The following is a 23837-nucleotide window of genomic DNA, read 5'->3' on the forward strand; positions in this document are numbered from 1 at the left end:
CGATAGGTTAGTATAAGAAATAAATAGATAATTAAAGCATTTTTAACTTTACATCGCTGCTTCCGTCCAGCACTGGGATGCTGTTTGAAATGAACTAACTCTCGCGTCACGTTTGTTCCTCTGTTGTATACAAAGCACGCACTTCCGACTTCTCACATGAACGCGCCATACCGCTTACGGCACTGATGCGTTCTGCTAGTAGGAAGCGATTTTTTAAAGTTAATAAAGTTTTAATTATCGATTTGCTTCAGGGGGCCTGGGTAGCTCAGTGGTAAAAGATGCTGGCTACCACCCCTGGAGTTCGCTAGTTTGCTAGTTCGAATCCCAGGGTGTGCTAAGTGACTCCAGCCAGGTCTCCTAAGCAACCAAATTGGCCTGGTTGCTAAGGTGGGTAGAGTCACATGGGGTAACTTCCTCGTGGTCGCTATAATGTGGTTCGTTCTTGGTGGGGCGCGTGGTGAGTTGAGCGCAGATGCTGCGGTGGATGGCATGAAGCCTCCACATGTGTTATGTCTCCGTGGTAACGCGCTCAACAAGCCACGTGATAAGATGCACGGGTTGATGGTCTCAGACGCAGATTTGTCCTCCGCCACCCGGATTGAGGCAAATCACTACGCCACCACGAAGACTTAAAAGCACACTGGGAATTGGGCATTCCAAATTGGGGAAAAAAGGGGAAAAATCCCCCCAAAAAACAAAAAAAAAACCATTATTGATTTGTTTCTTACCAACCTATCAATTTGCTTCAGAAGACATTAATTGATCGACTGGAGTCATGTAGATTACTTTTATGCTGTCTAAATATGCCTTTTGGACCATCAAATAGCCAGCAGCCTGATGGCACCTGTTTTACTTGCATTATAAGGACCTACCTCTGTAGGTCCTTCGACATTTTTCTAAAAATCTTAATTTGTGTTCTGCTGAAGAAAGACAGTTATACACATCTGGGATGCATCAGGGTAAGTCACGGGAAAATTTTCATTTTTGAGTGAACTATTCCTTTAATGAGCTATTTTTACCTGACCAAATGCATAACATTTAAAAAAAAAATGTTATACCCTTTTCTCCCCAATTTGGAATGCCCAATTCCCAATGCGCTCTAGATCCTCGTGGTGGCGTAGTGACTTGCCTCAATCCAGGTGGTGGAGGACGAATCTCAGTTGCCTCCGCATCTGAGACCATCAATCTGCGCATCTTAACACGTGACTTGTTAAGTGCGTTACCGTGGAGACATAGCGTGTGTGGAGGCTCACGCTATTCTCCACGGCATCCACACACAACTCACCATGCGCCCCACCGAGAGCGAGAACCACATTATAGCAACCACGAGGAAGTTACCCCATGTGACTCTACCTTCACTAGCAACCGAGCCAATTTGGTTGCTTAGGGGACCTGGCTGGAGTCACTCAGCATGCCCTGGATTTGAACTTGCGGTTCCAGGGGCAGTAGTCAGCTTCTTTACTCGCTGAGCTACCCAGGCCCCTATGCATAACATTTTAAAAAGTTTTGTTGGTGTAATCTAATGCATTCAGGTTGATTCAGACATATTAAATTATATTTTTATGTGAATCGTTCAATGCACTTTTCAGAAATGTGAATGTTATGGTCAAGTAAAACACCCAGCAAAACACATTGTAGAAAAATACATTAAAAAAAATCCAATTAGACAATTGGCAGGAGTGTATTTTCACAGTGTGTACTGTGAATTAGAAAATCAAGCATGTAAAAATGTATTGCAAATATTACTGTTCTATACCTGTGGTCATAAATAATGTAAAAAAAAAAATTTCATGGAGGATATGTGATCAATGTTATAAAGTTGATAACAAATTTTGTTTATATTCAGTTCTCACTAGATTAGGAAATTTCATGAAGTATCAACCTGATACTCCAATGTAAAGTACATATATATTTTTATTTTTTTATTTTTGTTTTGTTTAAAGGGCCTTACAGAACATGTTGTAATTTTTTATTTTATTTTTTATTGTGTTTTATTGTCCAAAACACGGTTGAAAAATTAACCCAACTACACTGTAAAAAGTGGTAACCTGATATTTTGCCTTAAGGAGCTATTTCTACCTGATCTAAACCTGAAAATTTGTTTGTTAGTGTAACCTAATGTATTCAGGTTCATTGATGTTAAATAATATTTTTGACTTTAATTAAACCATTTACTTTAGATGGTCAGCAGCAGAAATTAACCCTATGAAAATCTCAAGCTAAAAGAGAGATATCAACCCTTCCTATCATATTTCTGATTTTTTAAATTGTGTAACAATGGACACAAAGCTGCAGCTCTCCCTGAAGGATAGATCTAAGAAGGTGTGGGTGTGTAATGATCTGTCAAGTTGGTAATGTTACCCTTCTTATTGTGAGAATCCTGCTCTGCCTCTCTGGTCTGGTTGAACACTCACGGAATCTATTGTTCTGCCTTTAGAACAAAGGCACTGGTCCTGGAACTGCTGGCTGCTGTGTGTTTGGTGCGAGGAGGCCATGAAATCATCCTCTCAGCGTTTGATAACTTCAAAGAGGTAGAACCTTATACACATATACACTTCCATATGTGTAACAACAACAAAAAAAGGTACTTTAAAGGGATAGCTAACCCAAAAATTTCAATTCCATGTTGTTCCATACCTATATGACTTTCTTTCTTCTGTGGAACACAAAAAGAGATATTTTGGGGAAGGTTCACACTGCTCTTTTCCATACAATAAATACATACAGTGACCAGAGAATGTCAAGCTCCAAAAAGGACAATAAAGCACCATAAAAGAACCATAAAATGTACTGTTTTTCTTTTCATTCTGAAGCCATACGATAGCTTTATGTGAGGAACAGCCTGAAAATTAAGTCATTATTCACTGAATATCTTCCCACCATAGCTCTCTTCAGTCGTTACTGATCACAATGCATTTGCAAAGTCTGAATATGCGGCGGCATGAATGAGATTTGAGAGAGTAAATCAGTTAGGTTTATAATGACACAAGTGTGACTAAATGATGACAGAAGTTTCATTTTTGGGTGAGCTATTCCTTTAAATGTTGTAAAGATGTTTTTATTTTGGAGGTGAAGAGTGTGGGGTCGCTTGTTTTTGCAAATATTCTATTCTTTCTCTCACAAATAAAAGCAATTGTAGCTAGCCATGTCTAATGGCAGAATCATTTTCTCTCTTTCGAAATAGTGTGCATTTGTGGGAAAACACCACATCTTAAGGCAGTCGTTTCATTAAGCCTACTTCTGATATGGATCGGTGTTTAGGGGGGAGTGAAATCGCCCACCGACTCAACTGTTCACTCAACCATTCCAGTTCTACTTGCCTAGTCATTTAAATACCGGAAATGGGCCAATTACCCCATAACTGGCTGAATCTACCCTGAGAAACTATAAGAGCTAATCAATGCAGCAGTCACAACAATGTGGGACCCACTGCTATTGGAGAGAGAGACCTTGAAATTAAACAAAAACAAAGCTTGTAGTTTCTAGTAGAACTAGTCTTCAAAGAGTCTGTGTTGAACCAGATTTTTTTTAATTTAGAGGCATGAATTAAATGTCCCACAATCAATTCAGTTGAGCATTATATACACAAACAAGAAGCTGTTGTTTGGTCTAATCAAGCATTTTAAAAAGGTCATGTTTTGAATTTGGCCATTTTCCCATTCTGTTTAGCTGCCTTTCATCATACCATGGTGAAGTGTGAGGTACTAGTCTAGCTGATGCCTCTTTTGTTTATTTAATTATTTTGCTTTTCATTGAAGTCTATAATAATGACTAAATTACTCTAGCCAGGCTCTGTGTTACTTTACCCAGTAACCTCATACTCGTTCTCATTAATCAGATCTAGAAAACTAAAGAATTTCTAAGGTGAACTCATTCTTTGTTATACAGGTGCATCTCAATAAATTAGAATGTCGTGGAAAAGTTCATTTATTTCAGTAATTCAACTCAAATTGTGAAACTCGTGTATTAAATAAATTCAATGCACACAGACTGAAGTAGTTTAAGTCTTTGGTTCTTTTAATTGTGATGATTTTGGCTCACATTTAACAAAAACCCACCAATTCACTATCTCACAAAATTAGAATATTTTGACATGCCAATCAGCTAATCAACTCAAAACACCTGCAAAGGTTTCCTGAGCCTTCAAAATGGTCTCTCAGTTTGGTTCACTAGACTGCTGATCTGACAGTTGTCCAGAAGACAATCATTGACACCCTTCACAAGGAGGGTAAGCCACAAACATTCATTGCCAAAGAAGCTGGCTGTTCACAGAGTGCTGTATTCAAGCATGTTAACAGAAAGTTGAGTGGAAGGAAAAAGTGTGGAAGAAAAAGATGCACAACCAACCGAGAGAACCGCAGCCTTATGATTGTCCAGCAAAATCGATTCAAGAATTTGGGTGAACTTCACAAGGAATGGACTGAGGCTGGGGTCAAGGCATCAAGAGCCACCACACACAGACGTGTCAAGGAATTTGGCTACAGTTGTCGTATTCCACTCCCGAACCACAGACAACGTCAGAGGCGTCTTACCTGGGCTAAGGAGAAGAAGAACTGGACTGTTGCCCAGTGGTCCAAAGTCCTCTTTTCAGATGAGAGCAAGTTTTGTATTTCATTTGGAAACCAAGGTCCTAGAGTCTGGAGGAAGGGTGGAGAAGCTCATAGCCCAAGTTGCTTGAAGTCCAGTGTTAAGTTTCCACAGTCTGTGATGATTTGGGGTGCAATGTCATCTGCTGGTGTTGGTCCATTGTGTTCTTTGAAAACCAAAGTCACTGCACCCGTTTACCAAGAAATTTTGGAGCACTTCATGCTTCCTTCTGCTGACCAGCTTTTTAAAGATGCTGATTTCATTTTCCAGCAGGATTTGGCACCTGCCCACACTGCCAAAAGCACCAAAAGTTGGTTAAATGACCATGGTGTTGGTGTGCTTGACTGGCCAGCAAACTCACCAGACCTGAACCCCATAGAGAATCTATGGGGTATTGTCAAGAGGAAAATGAGAAACAAGAGACCAAAAAATGCAGATGAGCTGAAGGCCACTGTCAAAGAAACCTGGGCTTCCATACCACCACAGCAGTGCCACAAACTGATCACCTCCATGCCACGCCGAATTGAGGCAGTAATTAAAGCAAAAGGAGCCCCTACCAAGTATTGAGTACATATACAGTAAATGAACATACTTTCCAGAAGGCCAACAATTCACTAAAAATGTTTTTTTTATTGGTCTTATGATGTATTCTAATTTTTTGAGATAGTGAATTGGTGGGTTTTTGTTAAATGTGAGCCAAAATCATCACAATTAAAAGAACCAAAGACTTCAGTCTGTGTGCATTTAATTTATTTAATACACGAGTTTCACAATTTGAGTTGAATTACTGAAATAAATGAACTTTTCCACGAAAAACTCGTTTAATCACTTTAAAAATCTGCTAATTCTGGACTCTGTTTATTGGGTTTATATGTTATAAAATTATCAAAAATATTTTAAACTTCAGGTATGTAAGGAGAAGCACCGCTTTGAGAAGCTGATGGAGTACTTTCGAAGTGAAGATGGAAATATCGACTTCATGGTAGGTGCACTGCATTGCATTTTCTATTCCTATTTTGCGTGAGGAGAACCTTTTCTAAATCATGTTTGACTGTGCTTATTTGTGTCTCAGGTGGCTTGTATGCAGTTCATCAACATTGTTGTCCATTCAGTGGAGGACATGAACTTCCGTGTACATCTGCAGTATGAGTTCACTAAATTGGGCCTTGATGACTTCCTAGAGGTACTCAGTCAATGCTCACTGTAAATTAGTGCCAATAGTTATAAATCGCTACTGAAATACTATATGTGAAATAGTCATAAACATGTTTTAACTTTCATTTGTAAAGCATTAACAATCATTCTAAAAAGTAGTTCCTGAACATTCAAATATATATGAAAATCTATTCATCAAAGTTTCATTACTGTGTGAAATGAATGTACATTGACTAAAGATTTGCTAAGCATTATACAGTACAGGATAATGTGTTGTTTTTTGTTAATGTTATTAATGAAGGTAATGAAAGTGCTACGAAATATATATCCAGTGTTTTAGGTTGGAAAAATGTTCACTCTGATGTTTACATAGAAATACAATTTGGAAGTAGATCTGTGCATCATACTTATAAAGAAATGACAAAATTAAATCAATCAAACACACTTCGTGGAGATATTTTTAAAGTCTTGAGTAACCACATGATGAAAACATTGAGAAATCCCCATGTTTCCTCACAGAAATCCAAGCACACAGAGAGTGATAAGCTGTTGGTGCAGATCCAGGCATACCTGGATAATGTGTTTGATGTTGGAGGACTGCTGGAGGATGCTGAAACGAAGAATGTGGCCCTGGAGAAGGTGGAGGAGCTAGAGGAGCATTTGTCACACGTAAGAGCCATTCTGTACTCCTCCTGTCATGATAACATGTTTATATTACACCAAATCGGCTCATGATGTCACCTGTTTTGACATGATTTGGATGTCTAGACTGACCCATTCACATGTCATATTTAACTTTTAACTAGTGTTCAGTTACATGGACTGCACATAAATATGAAGTTAAACATAATAGTTATGAACAGTCCTGCCATTTAGGAAAGGAGAACATCGGGTACACACTTTAATTGTTCATTTTTTATTTAATTTATTCATTGTTATAACCTGTTATAAACTTCATTGGATCTGTAAAGAATAAGCATACACGTAAACAACTTTGATTTATGGAAGCAAAGATTTAAGACAAATAAAACTCTATACTATATATAGACAAGTCATTTTTATTTAAATAGCGCTTTTCACAATACACATAATTTCAAAGCAATGTTAATTTCTTAAATGCCTTAAAGCCTTATATACAGTATATATATATATATATATATATATATATATATATATATATATATATATATATATATATATATACACACACACACACACTCATCGGCCACTTTAGGCACACCTGTACTTATTCATGTGATTATCTAATCAGCTAATCATGTGGCAGCAGTGTAATGTATAAAATCATGCAGATATGGGTCAGGAGCTTCAGTTAATGTAAACATCAGCCATCAGAATGGGGAAAAAATTTGATCTCAGTGATTTAGACTGTGGCATGATTGTTGGTGCCAGATGGGCTGGTTTGAGTATTTCTGTAACTGCTGATCTCCTGGGACTTTCACATGCAACAGTCTCTAGAGTCTATAGAGAATGGTGCGAAAAACAAAAAACAACCAGTGAGCGGCAGTTCTGTAGGCGTAGCCTTGTTTTTAATTTGTTTAATTTTTTTTTTTTTACATTTTTTCTCCCCAATTTGAAATGCCCAATTCCCAATGTGCTCTAAGTCCTCGTGGTGGCGTAGTGACTCGCCTCAGTCCGGGTGGCGGAGGACGAATCTCAGTTGCCTCCGCGTCTGAGACCGTCAATCATCGCATCTTATCACGTGGCTTGTTGAGCGTGTTACTGCGGAGACGTAGTGCGTGTGGAGGCCAACGTTATTCTCCGTGGCATCCACGTACAGCTCACCACGTGCCCCACCGAGAGTGAGAACCACACATTATAGCGACCACGAGGAGGTTACCCCATGTGACTCTACCCTCCCTAGCAACCGGGCCAATTTGGTTGCTTAGGAGACCTGGCTGGAGTCACTCAGCACGCCCTGGATTCGATCTTGCAACTCCAGGGGTGGTAGTCAGTGTCAGTACTCGCTGAGCTACCCAAGCCCCCCAAAAATGCCTTGTTGATGAGAGAGGTCAACCGAGAATGGCCAGACTGGTTCGAGCTGACAGAAAGGCTACGGTAACTCAGATAACCCCTCTGTACAATTGTAGTGAGCAGAATAGCATCTCAGAATGCACAACTTGTCAAACCTTGAGGCAGATTGACTACAACAGCAGAAGACCACATTTGGTTCCACTTCTGTCAGCCAAGAACAGAAAAATGAGGCTGCAGTGGGCCTATCATTTGTGTAGCTCAGCAAAAATCCAGATTTGTCAGACCAGGCGATGTTTTTCCAGTCGTCTACTGTCCGGTTTTGGTGAGCCTTTGCCCACTGCAGCCTCAGTTTCATATTCTTAGCTGACAGTAGTGGTACCTGGAGGGGTCTTCTGCTGCTGTAGCCCATCCGCCTCAATGTTCGACGTGTTGTGTGTTCAGAAGTGCTTTTCTGCATAGCACTGTTGTAACGCTTGTTTATCTGGGTTACTGTCACCTTCCTGTCAGTTTGGACCAGTCTGGCCATTCTCCTCTGACCTCTGTCATTAACAAGCCATTTTTGCCTGCAGAACTGCTGCTCGCTGGATGTTTTTTTGTTTTTCGCACCATTCTCTATACACTCTAGAGACTTGTTGTGCAGAGATCAGCAGTTAAAGAAATACTCATACCAGCCCATCTTGCGCCAACAATCATGCCACAGGATCATACATGAAATCATTAAGATAAATATTTTTTCCACATTCTGATGGTTGATGTGAACATTAACTGAAGCTCCTGACCCATATCTGCATTCTTTTATACATTACACTTCTGCCACACGATTGGCTGGTTAGATAATCACATGAATAAGTAGATGTACAGGTGTACCTAATAAAGTTGCCGGTGAGTGTATATATATATATATATAGTATTTTTTAATATATATTATATATTTTATTTTAATATAATATATATATAATGATAATATGGTTCAATCTTACATTCTGTGTTGTCAGTCTGTCATGTAGCTCTCATTAGAGTTCAGGTTATATAGGGTTTGTCCCTGGTATTCACCCACAACATAAAATCACTTGCATAGCTTAATCATTTACTTTTTGTGCAGAGGTATTAAGCTAGCAAAATAATTTTACTATCATTCAGTCTTATTGGACTTTTTATTCTAACAGCTTGCATAAGTCTGAGCATTGTCTTTGTGCATACAAAACTGATTTCAGTCTGCACTGGCTGTAAATGGCAGCTTGAAAAACATCCCTCAGATTTTTCCACTGATCTTCACTCAGTTGTGGGCTTCTCTGCTGTCTTGAAATGAACAGAGAATCACACAACAAATCCTTCTGCTCTCACTGGGGGAGGTGGACTGAATTCCCCAAATATTCCACTATGTGTGTAATCCCTGCCGCTTCAAAAGTGAAAGTGATTCTGCCTCATCTGCTGTGTCATACTGCTGGAAATATTCTCATTATTGATCAGAAAGAGAGAAAGAGAGAGAGAGAGAGAGAGAGAGAGAGACAGACACACTGAGAGGCTTAAAAGGGTATGGGATAGATGCCCAGGATCTTGTTTGTAGGATCAATGGCTATAATTCTGCCTCTCCTACTTCCACTTAATTGGATTTCCTCTTCTCACACTGTCATATTTTCTGTTTTACTACATCTCTACCTGCTCATATTATTCTAGGTGACAGAGAAGCTTCTCGATGTTGAAAATGAGACCATGATGAAGGTAGCGGACCTTGAGAAGCAACTTTTACACAAAGACAAGGAACTGACAGCCATCAAGGTAGGGCCGCAATCACATTTATAGTAAATTAGCATCTTGACTAATGAGCTTGACATGCTTTATAACTCTTGTAAAGATGTTATTGTTCAGAATGTAGTATTTAATAGAAATGTGTGAGCAAGATGTGAAAGGAGGCATACACTGGTGGCCAAAAGTTTGGAATAATGTACAGATTTTGCTATTTCGGAAGGAAATTGGTTCTTTAATTCACCAAAGTGGCATTCAACCGATCACAAAGTATAGTCAGGATATTACTGATATAAAAAAACAACACCATCACTATTTGAAAAAAAGTCATTTTTGACTAAATCTAGACAGGCCCCATTTCAATGAGGAATCATGCTAAATTGCTAATTTGGTACTAGAAAACCACTTGCCATTATATCAAACACAGTTGAAAGCTATTTGGTTCATTAAATGAAGCTTAACATTGTCTTTGTATTTGTTTTTGAGCTGCCACAGTATGCAATTGACTGTCATGTCTTAAAGTCAATATTAGGTCAAAAATGGCAAAAAAAGAAACAGCTTTCTCTAGAAACTCATCAGTCAATCATTGTTTTGAGGAATGAAGGCTATACAATGCTTGAAATTGCCAGAAAAACATCTTGGTTATTGTTGTAACCTCCGTTCCCTGATGGAGGGAACGAGACTTTGTGTCGATGTAGTGACACTAGGGGTTGCTCTTGGGAGCCCCAAATACCTCTGATCTTTGAGAAAAGGCCAATGGGCTTACCAGTTGCATGTGGAAGAATCCCCGTTGTAGGTCCTACCCGGAGGGGAGGAACTCTACAGCATGGCGACCGGAGGCAGGGGGGGAGCCTGCCGAAGGGAGACACGGATTTGCCCTCAGGGAAACCGTACCATGGAAAATACATCACAAGGGTTTACACAGGTAACCAGCACATGTGGAGCACCTACCCCAGTACAGGGCATACTAGCACACGTACTGGGCCCAGCTTCGAATTCCTCCGCCGAATTCGGCAGCCATAGGGCTAAGGAGGAAGAACATTCAGGGTTCACCGTCTCGTGAACTCGCATGGGGGAAAAGCGCACTTCTTCCCCTCAGGGAGGTACACCCGGCCAGCTTCCTGCACACTTACCTGCTCATACCTGTCAACAGACGGGACGAAACTGGCTCAACCTGGTGATTATAAAATCTTGCAAAGGTATTGGGTGTTGCCCAGCCCGCTGCTCTACAGATGTCTGCTAGAGAGGCGCCGTTGGCTAGTGCCCAGGAGGATGCCACACTCCTGGTGGAGTGTGCTCGTAGTCCCAAAGGGGAGGGCACACCCTGGGTCTGGTATGCCAAAGCAATGGCAAGCCTCTGTTTGGAGACAGCATTACCTTTCCTCGTCCTTCCTAACCTTGCACAAAGTTTGTGCAAGCAGGCTCACTGGGGGGAACACATACTTGCGCAGCCCCCGGGCCAACTGTGTGCCAGCGCATCTGTGCCGAGGGGGGCCTTAGCCAGGGAGTACCAGAGTGGGCAGGGGGAGGATTCCCGAGAAGCAAACAGGTTTACCTGTGCTTCGCCGAATCGACTCCAAATCAGCTGGACCACCTGGGGTGGAGTCTCCACTCTCCCCTGAGCATTACCTGACATGACAGCACATCTGCTGTGCGGTTGAGGTCGCCTGGGATGTGAGTGGCCTGCAACGACTTCAGTCGCTGCTTACTCCAGAGGAGGAGACGGCGGGCGAGTTGCGACATGCGACATGAGCGTAAACCACCTTGGCGTTGAGATAATTGAGGATGCGAATGCGCACTTCTGGGGCAAGGGCTGCCTCTGCGACTTTCATAAAGATGCGAGGTGACAGGGACAGACCGAAGGGGAGGACCTTGTACTGATACGCCCGGTCCTCGAAAGCGAACTGCAGAAAGTCTGTGCCGGGCCCGGTTCAGCATTCGCAGGTCCAAGATTGGCCGCAAACCACCGCCTTTCTTTGGTACGATGAAGTAGGGGCTGTAGAACCCCTTCTTCATCTCGGCTGGAGGGACGGGCTCTTCTGTAGAAGGACTGTGATCTCCGCACGCAGGGCAGCGGCATTCTCGCCCCTCACTGAGATGAAACGGATGCCGCTGAACTCCCTGGGTCGTCCATCTCAGGGGTGCTTGGAGGCCTTCCTGGAGCTCTTAGCACCAGATCGTGAGACGGGGGCATCAACTTCCTGCGGGGAGCTCTACACCGGGGCCGATCGTTTGGCTTGGGCTGCGGTGGATCCGCCTGAGTTGCAGCCACAGGGGGATGCCCTCAGCGGTGAGCAGACGGGGTGCGGGACCTTGAACCGTGCCGAGGCAGGATGTGTTGGATGGCCTCCGTCTGCTTCTTCACTGCTGAGAACTGCTGGGCAAAGTCCTCAATGGTGTCGCTGAATAGGCCAATCTGGGAGATGGGAGCATCGAGAAAGCGAACCTTGTCGGCATCCTTCATCTCAACCAGGTTAAGCCATAGGTGGCACTCCTGGACCACCAAGGCGAGGTCAGTTGCCGACCGCAGCTCCTGCATCACTCCCGGGTCAGGACTACCCACGTGCAGATCTTTCAATGCCTAGGCCTGGTGTACTTACAGGAGGGCCATGGCATGCAGGGCGGAGGTGGCCTGTCCAGCGGCAGCGGGCACAAGTGCACTGCAACTGCCTTATCCACTTGAAGAATCTCCGTATACACCCGGCCACCCCACCGTCGAGCGGAGGAACCCAGAAGTCGGGTCCAGGCAGTAAAAGGTGCCCGCCATGACTTTGTGAGTTCCTTGTGCACCTCCGGGAAGAATGGAACCGGGGCGGGGCGCAGCTGTGAGCAGCGCTCCGAACCCAGGAACCAGTCATCAAGCCACGAGGACTCAGGGCAGGGTGGAGGGTTCCACTCCAGCCCGACACTCGCGGCAGCCCGGGCAAGCGTGGCCGGCAGCACCGCGTCGGCCTCAGACTGGGCGACCACACCCGAAGGTGGGAAACCAGTCGAGTCCTCTGCATCCGACTGCACCAACCCGCTCTCCGATGCTGTGATCAAGAGCTCATCCTGCTCTTGAGCCCTGAACGAGACATTAAACTCGCCCTGAGGCGAGCTGCCTGTCTCATCCCAGAACTCAACCGGGGGAAACAAACGTACTGAGGAATGGAATGCCCGTGGGGGATTACCCGGCGGAACTGCTCCCATTGGTGTCCCCAAATTGCCCCCAGCGCTAACTGTCCCAGCCTCGTTCCTGTAGGTAGAAGGACCGGGGCGAGGTGCGGCTGGAGTGGCTTTTCCCCGGAAGAAGGAAAGCCGCGACCGCAACGTTGCTATGGTCATGTTCTTGCAGTGAGAACATGAACCATCCACGAACGCTGCCTCAACGTGACTATGGCCCAGACACGTGAGACAACGATCGTGGCCGTCAGAAGCGGAGAGATAGTGACCGCAACCAGGAACTACACACAGATGGAAAGACGTCTTTAAAAAGACGCTCTCTGTCAGTGCGCACTCTTTTAGATGAAAATATAGTCTTTTATCAGAATATATACTCTCTTAGCTGTCGAAGCGCCCAGGGGCATACTCTGCACTAGTTGTGCATGAGGGGGAGAAAGCCGCTGAAATGCGCCGTATATCCAACAGCATACACTTTTCGCAAGGTGAATGGAACGGCAGTGGAACTCGCTGTTCAACACCGCTCGGCTCCGAAGAAAAAATCTGAATGAGTGGTTGCGAGCCAGCTCCTTTTATACCCGTATGTCCGGGGGAGTGGCATGCAAATCCCACTCGCCAATTCCCATTGGCCATTTCTCAAAGATCAGAGGTTTTTGGGGCTCCCAAGTGCGACCCCTAGTGTCACTACATTGAAACAACATCGAGTGAGTGACAGATAGGGAACTGAAGATTTCATACAAAGGTGTACACCACAGTCTTCAAAGACAAATGACAACTGGCTCTAACAGGGACAGAAAGAGATGTGGAAGGCCTGATGTACAACTAAACAAGAGGATAAGTACATCAGAGTCTCTAGTTTGAGAAATAGACACCTCACATGTCCTCAGCTGACAGCTTCATTGAATTCCAGTTTCATGTACAACAGTAAAGAGAAGACTCAGGAGTGCAGGCCTTATGGGAAGAATTGCAAAGAAAAAGCCACTTTTGAAACAGAAAAACAAAAAGAAAAGGTTAGAGTGGGCAATTAAACATGGACATTGGACAACAGATAATTGGAAAAGAGTGTTATGGATCTTAACCCCATTGAGCTTTTGTGGGATCAGCTAGACTGTAAGGTGTTTGAGAAGTGCCCGACAGGACAGCCACATCTATGGCAAGTGCTACAGGAAGCGTGGGGTGAAATGTCACCTGAGTATCTGGACAAACTGACATTGCTGCACATGGAGGATTTTTTGATGAGAACACTTTGAAGTAGTTTAAGAAGTTCTGAAATCTTTTTTCAAAATGTAATAGTAATTTTTCACATTATTAATGTCCTGACTATACATTGTGATCAGTTGAATTCCACTCTGGTGAATAAAAGTACCAATTTCTTTCCAGAAGAGCAAAATCTGTACATTATTCCAAACTTTTGGCCACCAGTGTATATCATTAAAGCTGATGTGTGTAATTTTTTAGGTGTTGAAATACTTTGTCCTATTTTACAAATGTCATTTCAACATGATCACACAGGAAATCGACATGCTGCTTTCGAATGTTCATGTACCCTGAAGTCGACCCCATCTCCCGAATTACTGACAAGCGCAATCCCCCATCAGAAATTTTAGCATCAATTCAAATGTGTGCACCTTTGCCTGTGGCACTATAGTAGTTATAACCAGGGGTTAAATTGGGCCAGTATGGTCCGGATCGGCGCTCCGGCACCTCCGATTCCAAAAAGAAAAAAAAAGGCTTGTTTTTCAATCCATCCCATTTATTGTATTCTCCAATGCGGTTTTTATTTGATCCATCTGACACATTCCGTCTCTATTCAGCAAATGTACTTGTTCAAAAATATTTCAAGTTCATTATGCTTTGTTCAGTTGCGGACGCTGGTAGAGGCAGCAAATACGAGAGCAGCACGAGACAATGCGCTCCCACATGCAGACACGTGTTGCGCTTCTTTACCGCAAAGTGGTCCAATCTCTGTAATATGGAATCAACTGCTCACCCGTTTTTTCGTTGTTGTTGTTTTTTTTTTAGATCTACTGATATGTAGTAATGATTTTGCTTCGTTTTGTTAAAAAGCTGTATACACTAAGGTTTTTTTTTTTTTAATCTAGAATCACACATCCAAATCAACATCAACACAGATCAATATATCATACAACTTGAGATCAAAAGATCACTTGACCAACACACTGTAAAAGGTGTCACTGTTATTAATATATGTATGTGTACTCTATTTTTGTTGATTCAACATGTATTTTTATTTTGTGTGTATGTGTGTTTTTTTCTTTTGGAAAAAAAATACTAGCAAATATACAGTGGGATTCACTAGTGAATGCTTTTTCATGAAACAGTGAAGAATTGTAAACTCTTTTATAATTTAATGCAAATGTTAACATTACAACTTTTATTATTAGAATACCGATTTGAGTAAAAGGTATAAAGTGTTTGTTTGCATTAAGAACAATGTGCATTTACTTTTAAATTGTAACATAATTAGATTTAAGTTTAGCATGTTCTATAAGACTCCCAATCTAGGGCAAGAAGAAGGTAGCCTAACTTGTTCCAGCTGTCATCTGATTTTTATCAAATGTATAAAATAAAAATTTGTTGTCATCTAATGTAAAACACAATCAAATATGCCATGTAATTGTGTATTTTCACAATTAAGTTGAATAATGACATATACATAAATAATGACTATTTATAAATTATTATCCCAGTGAAACAGAATCCCAATAAAATTGATTCATCTGAATGAAAAAATTCTTCTTTGAATTACATACCATACAGGCCTTTTTATGAATCCATATTTTAGACACCCGTTTTATTAAAACTTTATTATTTTGTTTTATGTATTTGTTTTTTGCGAAATCCCAATTTAACCTCTGGTTATAACACATTGTACAAGCAACCTCTGAAACACAGGTTCTAGTCCCTCAATTTGGAGGTTGCATTTTTGCTCTAAAATAAAAATTTCACTTCACTGACTGTTAAGTTAATAAAATATGCATTCCTATTGACTGTATTCCATTTACAACTCTCTTTTGGTGCCACCCTGTGGACATTCACCTCAACAACACTTCCAGTTTTGGCCACTGGGGCATTGGTTCGAATTTCGGTCAGCACAGACCGATTTTAACAGTAGAACTTTAAACCGCATGTTGCCAATTTTACAGTGTGACCAGTCTGGTCAGGTGACCTCACTAACTACAAGGCCTGAGGAAAAGTGTATTCGTGTTACAGTACCTCTGTACCCCAACATGCTAATTGACCCTTCGCTAAGCTCCGCCCCCCTTGGTTACAGTCGCTGGCTCTGACAAGCTCTGCAGAACTCCCCATGGAATGAACGGGAGATTGCCGTGAAGGACGCAGTTTTTGGCAAAATATTAAATACGTAAATGAACTAATGTTAAGTTGTTAGCTTTAATTTACCTTAGAAATATAGGTGTCCTCACTGATGTTATACATGCTCATCTGGGAATGAGGAATGGCACACTTTAATCCATAGCATGCTCTTCTCAATATTTATTTAAAGATTTTGTTTTTAAAAAAAGAAAGAAATAACACTGCGTGTATCCTCTCTAGGTACCTCATGTCACTTTTACAAGTGACCCAGTAACTATTTTTTTTTTGAATTTTTTGGATCATTTAGATAAAATCCCGCTTAAAATGACTCAAACACACATTACTCCTGTAGGCTGTCATTGTAAAAAGGCAAATGCTTGCCAGAGTAATGGTGGCGGGGCAACAGTTGCTAAGACAGAATTGGTCAGAAATGCTTTTAAGGCAGGGCTTATTGAAGGGTCAATTAACCTCACAATTTTTCCTCACTCTCTGTCTCTCCCTCTTGACTGTGTAGGAGACATATGATTCAGCCAGCTCACAGGTGCACACACTGCGGCGGATGATCCAGGAGAAAGATGCTGCTTTCCAGAGGCACAACAACATTGAGAAGTGTTTGCTAGAGCTGGAGCAGCAGGGCACCATCCGTTTGCGCAAACAGCCTGATGGGGACATTGCCATTGAGACCCTGGGTGGTAGTGGTGGAGGGATGGTTGGTGGGACAGCAGTTGGAGCTCTTCTAGCAGACTTGGGTTCACTTACTGCAGGTTTAACTGGGAGCGGAGGACTTGGTGTCAGTTCACCCGCTGTTGTTGAAGCTGTTGCACCACCTCCGCCTCCACCTCCACCTGCCCCACCCCTCCCCTCAGAAGGTACTAAACCAGGGAACTAGTCAGGGTAGACAACATATTTGATTTGATGTGAATGAAAATAATGAAAGTGAGGGACATACAGTTCGCTTAATAGGTTGCACTGTGTTTAGGTCATGTCGTATTTTCACAATCCAAATTATTATTCCACTTCTTTGGAAAGATGTATTTTTAATCTTGCATCAGCTGAATGACTGATACCTAGGTATACAACAATACAACCTTTGAACAGACTGTACACCTATTCCTTTAATTTGTGTTGACTAAGGTCTATAGAACAGATGTTGAAACACAGCTGACTTTTTGTATGTGAGTTTGGACTATACAGTACAGTGAAAACTTCCTTATTAGAGAGTCTTTATTACTACTTACAGCTGTTGTAGTGTAGGATTAATATTGAAAAACAATGCTCAGCTGCACACACTTTGTTCACTTTGAGTTACAATCATTCAAACGTATAAGTCATTGCAAGCTTAGCGGGAAGAGGAAAAGTCAAGGGTGTTTCCTTTGACTAAGGAGCGGTTTCTGCCGAGGAAACAGCTGGACTAGAGCTAAATAAATACCAGAGTGCTAAAAGAGATTTAATAAATGGCTCAATGAGTGCATTAACATGCATGATCTTAAACTGATTATGTTTAACCCTGTAAAGCCTGACATATGAAAGAATTGTCAGAAAATTAAAAGAACGTTTTTACCTTAAACTGTTTTTAGTACCATAAGACAAACTATAAAAAGAAATCGTAAAAAAACTACAACAATTGTCTATTTTTTTTATTAATCATTTTTGATACATTATTATCAAAGGACTCCCTGGGCTTTTCAGAGATACCAAATGTTTTTAGAGTTTGGCCATGATAGCTTCCTCTCCTTGGTCTATAAATATGGATTTAAATGTATAACAGTTTAATTCAGCACATCATATAATAAAATATTATTTTTTCATTAAAATATTTTATCATATGTATTTTATGCACCTAACACTTTATTGACATTTTAAAAAGGAAAATTGTAAAACTTTTTTTGCTGGGTCTCAGGAACTTATGGTAAGATGACATCATAATAGCTTGTAATGTAAAATGACAGAGCAGGCTACATATATGAAAATACACAGAAATATTAGTTCACACTTTAAATATATCTTATAAAAAGTATATGTCAGAATTTTCATAGCTCTGTTTTTTTTTTTTTTTTTTTTTTTGTGGTGGGCATGAATGTAATGTAATGGTGATTGAGAGCTATACCTTAAAAGTCTGTTGTATCATATCATACATGTCAACATGCTTTTTCAATAAAATAATATACAAAATTTTAACCAAACATAAGTTGCTTATATTCAGCAAATACAATATAATCATTACTGTCACTTTTACTTTATTAAAATAAGCAGTCATTTATCCCAACATAAGAGTAATTTTTCGCGCAAGTCCGCCGCCAATTTAAACAGATCGATATAAACATTGAAACCACTTTTTTCACAAATAACCACTAGATGGTGCCATAAACATGTGAAACTTACATACCATAAGTTTTTTGGCTTTTCAGCTTGAACAGAGTGTGAAACGGGAGCCGTTTAAACATTGTGTATCATATTTGATACACACGGCTTAATAGGATTAATAACCTGACAACGCAAAAAATCATGTTTATGCCTTAAACTGTATTCTTTTATCAGGTAAAGGCCATAAACAGTGTAAGCAAAACTCCTATTTTTTATTCCTTTTACCCTCATTTCACTCTGCATGTAAACAATTTTACCGGCGTTCTGGCGACTTAGTCGACTTGCACGCCATGACTGTTTACATTTTGATGTCAGAACTGAAGAAAAACTACAAGTTTTTCCTCACTGTTTCCTGCAGGTTTTTTATAATGTTCTGATTTTGGCAGATCATCCGTGTTTTGTTGTACACATAAACACACTCAGTGAAGCATAAACTAATTTATTTTCATATGCATTTTTTACAGTGGAATCTGTTCCTATTCCTCCTCCTCCACCTCCTCCTCTCCCTGGACCATCACCATCAGTCATTCTTAGTGTTGGCTTATCAGGTATGTCATAATTACATATAGTTTTGCAATCTGTACTGTTGTTATTCAAGGGAACTTGACAAAATTATATGCTTTCTGAGTTTGTGATGGTAATGTTCTGCCCAAAGTGATCCGATATCTGTTGTCGTGCAGCCATCCGCATTAAGAAGCCCATAAAAACCAAGTTCCGTCTTCCTGTCTTCAACTGGACTGCACTGAAACCAAACCAGATCAACGGCACTGTCTTCAACGAGATCGATGATGAGCGTGTGCTTGAGGTGATACTGAGTGCTTCTCAGATTTGCACACTATTCTGTCGTTTAGCATTTTCCACCATCCATCTCCTCCCATGCCATGTGCTCTTGTTCTGTTGCATTGTAGGAGTTGGATCTTGAGAAGTTCGAGGAGCTGTTCAAGACGAAAGCTCAAGGCCCTGTGGTGGATCTGTCATGCTCGAAGAGCAAGGTCTCTCAAAAGGCCATGAACAAAGTGCAGCTGCTGGACGCCAATCGCTCAAAGAACTTGGCCATCACTCTGCGGAAGGCGAACAAGACCACAGAGGAAATCTGCAAGGCCATTCAAACGTATGCACAAATGCTCTTTTCCACTACTGCACTGATTTTAATCTTTTCCAATCAAATCTTTGTTTTCTATATACAGTGGGGTAAAAATCATGAAAATGCATCTAATTTGCAATTTTCTAATTTAATACTGTTTTTTTTTTCTTTTTTTGTTTTTGCATAAGAATTGCAATTACAAATAATAAAATGTCTTTGTTTTACATTTTTCAAAATTGTAAAAAAAAAGTGCTATTTATTTCCAGGTTTAAATTAGATTTTCAATCCCAGATCTTCAACGTGGACACAGACTTTTGAACCCCACTGTATATATTCAGTCTAAGATGAAAATGACATGATCTCCATGTTACCAATTCCAGGTTTGATCTAAAGGCTCTGCCGGTGGACTTTGTGGAATGTCTGATGCGGTTCCTACCCACGGAGGCTGAGAGTAAACTACTGCGTCAGTACGAGCGGGAGAGGAGACCTCTGGACCAGCTGGCTGAGGAAGACCGTTTCATGCTCCTCTTCAGCAAGATCGAGCGCCTCACTCAGAGAATGAACATTATTACATTTGTGGGCAACTTCAGTGATAATGTCAACATGATGACCCCGGTGAGAGAACACAATGCTTAAAATATGATTGTTACTGTCAACCAATGTTGTGGTAACGTATACTGACCATTACATGATTTAACATGTTTTAATTTTTAATCCATAGCAACTCAATGCCATTATTGCAGCATCAGCTTCAGTGAAGTCCTCACCAAAGTTAAAGAAAATTCTTGAAGTACGTGTCTCATGTTTCATGCTTGCTTGTCTTGCTCAATATAAAGACTTAAAATTATCACTTTGTCTACCTTAATGCTCATTTGCCCATTTTTGCCTCCACACAGATCATTCTCGCTCTGGGAAACTACATGAACAGTAGCAAAAGAGGCTCTGTGTATGGTTTCAAACTGCAGAGTCTGGATCTGGTGAGTTTTGGGATTGAAATTGTAGTTGCATAAATAGCTGTTCTTACGCATGCTGATGTTGCTCTTTCTCAGCTGCTAGAAACGAAGTCTACTGACCGGAAGATGACACTGCTCCATTACATTGCTCTCGTCGTGAAGGAGAAATATCCTAAACTTGCTACCTTCTACAATGAACTGCACTTTGTGGATAAAGCTGCAGCAGGTCTGGAACATAAAAACCTTGTCATGACAGATGCCATATTTAATCTATAGTGAATGAAAACGAGGCTGTAAGAGAAATGAGTACAGACTGATACAGTCCGTATGTACTTGTACATTCTTTACTTCAAAGTCACATCTAATTTTCACAGTCCATGTTTTTTGTAAGCTGGAATTTGTTTTGGAAAGACATTGCATGAGTTCACTGGTTCATATAGTCCTGGATTACATTAACCCTAGAATGCATGACCAAAAAACCTACACGAATGCATTAAGAGGGTCAAAATGACCCCTGTTGGTTTCAATGGATTTCTTCCAAGAAAAGGTATCCTGTTTATATCTTTATCTTAAGATCTTTATCTTAGATTGTTCACAACGGTTTTAATGTTTAATTCATATTTATTTGTTCACTTTTAATGTTTTAAAATTAAAAGATAAAATTCAGTATTCTTTAAAATAACTTGAACTTTCCATCAACTGACTCTTTCTGATCCTTTATCAAAAAACACATTCAAAACATCTAATAATGCAGAAAGCGTTATCCACTGGAATGTTCTAAACCTCATCTGCTTCTCATTAAAACACCAAACAACTACACAATACTTTGTCACAATGACAGTCATCTCCAGCACAACCTGGTTTGTAGTCGACTCCAAAAGACTCCAAAGCCATTATGGGTGTCTCATTGAACATTTCCAAAGCCTCCTCTGCTGTATGTGCAAGTATATTTGGCTAATAGTTAACTTGCTAATAGTTTGCTTGTTATCTGATTTTGAATATTTGATTATTTACGCTACAAAATTGGTCATATATATTTTTTTAAAACTTTAGAAAATAGAGTATTTCCCAACAAAACTTATCAACTTGCTTTAATGTGCTAGCTACCTAAGTATTAGCTCTAGTAGTTTGCTAGCTAGCTGATTTAAAATATAATTTTAAATATCTGAATGTCAGTGCTTCAAAATGTATCTGTCATAAATTTTAAAAAGTTGAAAAACGTATTAAAATACCATGTGTAGTCAAAATTCCATAAAATGCATATGGGTCATTTTGACTCCTTTTATGCAGTTGTGGGGTAGTGATAGAATTTATTTATTTATTTTCTGAAACTGTGACAAAGAAATATGAAAATGAAATTGGTGAGGGTCACAAACAAGATTTTCATGGAAGATCAAGGAAATAAATATTTTTATTGATAAAATTTTCCAAACATCAGATCCCTTCGGGTCAATTTGACCCCATTTTTGCATTCTAGGGTTAAGGTAAACGGATTTGACGTGCTGTCCATAATGTAGGGGCTCGAGCGCAGGACTGGGCTTGAGCTCTGTACATCTGTCCTTTAAAACCTCATTTTCATTCTCATTTTATTTGTATATGGCATCTACCCTGAAGTAATTTAGCAAGGCAAATCTGATTAAACGAATTTTCTGTCTTATGAACATGGTTACAGTGTCTTTGGAGAACGTATTGTTGGATGTTAAAGAGCTCGGTAAGGGCATGGATCTGGTCAGAAGAGAGTGTAGTCTGCATGACCACGCCGTACTCAAAGGCTTCCTGCAGACCAGTGATACACAACTCGACAAAGTGCAGAAAGATGCCAAGACCGCTGAGGTGTCTTTTCTATCCTTAAAAAAAGTAGTTTCAGGAAACTAAAGGGAGCAGATTATATAAATCTCTCACTGAATCTCCTTTTCCAGGAGGCCTTCAACAATGTGGTGCTGTACTTTGGCGAGAGTCCTAAGACTACGCCACCCTCTGTGTTCTTTCCAGTGTTTGTGCGCTTCATCAAAGCCTACAAGGTACGTGGTATGTTAGTCACACAGTAGGTCTAGGCACTAGTTGCACAGGATAGCAAAGGATTGTGAATCTTCATATTCATAATATGACAAGGAGAAAAAATATTTGTGGCTCTGTATAATCACAGATTTTTTAAGTTTTAAACCTGCGCGGGGGAAGGTGAGTCTGACCTGATTTTAAGTTACTTAGTACAGGAAGTAGCTGCTCATGTGATAAGGTATCTAGCATGTTTGGTAAACATGGTGTGAAATAGCCTAGCAGTGAAAGATCTGGCCTGCTAAATGAAAGGTTGTAGGTGCAAACCCTGCAGTCCCTGAGTTATTATCAGTTATGTTGGTTTTAGACGTTTTTTCCCATTCATTTCCTCCACAGGGATTTCAAAGGATTCTTCGATAAAGAGTTTTTAAACTGACAAACCAACCAGCTCTGAGATTAATTAGACATTATACACTTTGATTTGAAGTATTTGAAACATATAATCAAATTTAAAACTATGTTACAATTTAAAACTATTGATTAGTCATTGATTAGAGGTATGAAAACAATGTAATTTAAGAGATACTGCAAATGTATTCAAATATATTTAAGTAGTTTGATAGTGTTGGGAGTCATTTGCATGCACACTTAGAATGAGATGCTTTGTTTGCATCCTTTGTTCAGTGTCATCTGTTACATCCTCATTTTAATGTCTTCTCTGTTGGACTGTGAGCGTCAGAGGTCTGGGGTGGAGGAGTAGTACACGTTAGCCGAGGGTGAATAACAGGAAAAGGCAGCTGGGCTGAGATTTAAGGGCAGCTGCTGTGTTTAGACTGAGTTTTGCCTCCACCGCCTCTAACCCGGACACACACACATACACACACCTCTTCCTTACATTGTTCTAATGGTGGATTTATGAGTCTGCATGAGGAACCACAAAAACTCCCAAGATCTGTGTGTGTGTGCACATCTGTCCATATTCACATCACAATATCCCTTCTCAGAGTTTGTAGTGATTGTTTTGTTGTGAGGTCGTGGCTTGTATATGTGCAGCGTTGGGGCCTGGATCACACTCACCTCTCTGCCACACTGTGTGTTGTTTTCTCTAGGAGGCCGTGGAGGAAAACGAACAGAGGAAGAAGCAGGAGGAAGCCATGAGAGAAAAACTACTAGCACAGGAGGCCAAACAGCATGAACCCAAGGTGCCAGAGCTCAAATCACAGCACAGAGTAAAACAAGCTGAATCTAAGACAGTAGAAAATTACCTGAAATTTCACCTTTTTTTATTTAATTAATTATCAAACTAGATTGAATATGGTACTTTGATTTAGATACTTGTTCCTTTAGTAAATGTGCTCAATGCTCTTGAAATTACATTTTTTGAGTGTGCCCAAATCTAGAGGTCACATGGTTTTCCATTTGTTCCTGGGTAACTTTTTTTACAAACTCATCCAAAAATCCTTTTA

At 40.6% G+C, this 23837-nt stretch overlaps 1 protein-coding gene across 6 annotated transcripts in view; it reads left to right on the plus strand.

Annotated features, from left to right (window-relative positions):
- Positions 1 to 23837, plus strand: part of LOC127419518 (formin-like protein 3) — a 489255-nt gene that overhangs the window by 38850 nt on the left and 426568 nt on the right. For all 6 annotated transcript variants that reach the window (XR_007893684.1, XM_051660971.1, XM_051660973.1 and 3 more), the window contains 16 exons: positions 2438 to 2531; positions 5495 to 5569; positions 5660 to 5770; positions 6262 to 6411; positions 9412 to 9513; positions 16490 to 16844; positions 18804 to 18887; positions 19020 to 19144; positions 19248 to 19450; positions 19804 to 20038; positions 20145 to 20213; positions 20320 to 20400; positions 20473 to 20602; positions 22049 to 22209; positions 22296 to 22397; positions 23481 to 23573. Coding sequence is in view for 5 of the 6 variants with exons in the window: in XM_051660971.1 (XP_051516931.1) it covers positions 2438 to 2531; positions 5495 to 5569; positions 5660 to 5770; positions 6262 to 6411; positions 9412 to 9513; positions 16490 to 16844; positions 18804 to 18887; positions 19020 to 19144; positions 19248 to 19450; positions 19804 to 20038; positions 20145 to 20213; positions 20320 to 20400; positions 20473 to 20602; positions 22049 to 22209; positions 22296 to 22397; positions 23481 to 23573 (2170 nt within the window). In the remaining variant the exon portion in view is untranslated. The remainder of the gene's footprint in view (positions 1 to 2437; positions 2532 to 5494; positions 5570 to 5659; positions 5771 to 6261; positions 6412 to 9411; positions 9514 to 16489; positions 16845 to 18803; positions 18888 to 19019; positions 19145 to 19247; positions 19451 to 19803; positions 20039 to 20144; positions 20214 to 20319; positions 20401 to 20472; positions 20603 to 22048; positions 22210 to 22295; positions 22398 to 23480; positions 23574 to 23837) is intronic.

This window comes from Myxocyprinus asiaticus, chromosome 28 (assembly GCF_019703515.2).
Source record: "Myxocyprinus asiaticus isolate MX2 ecotype Aquarium Trade chromosome 28, UBuf_Myxa_2, whole genome shotgun sequence".
NCBI classification, from domain to species: Eukaryota; Metazoa; Chordata; class Actinopteri; order Cypriniformes; family Catostomidae; genus Myxocyprinus; species Myxocyprinus asiaticus.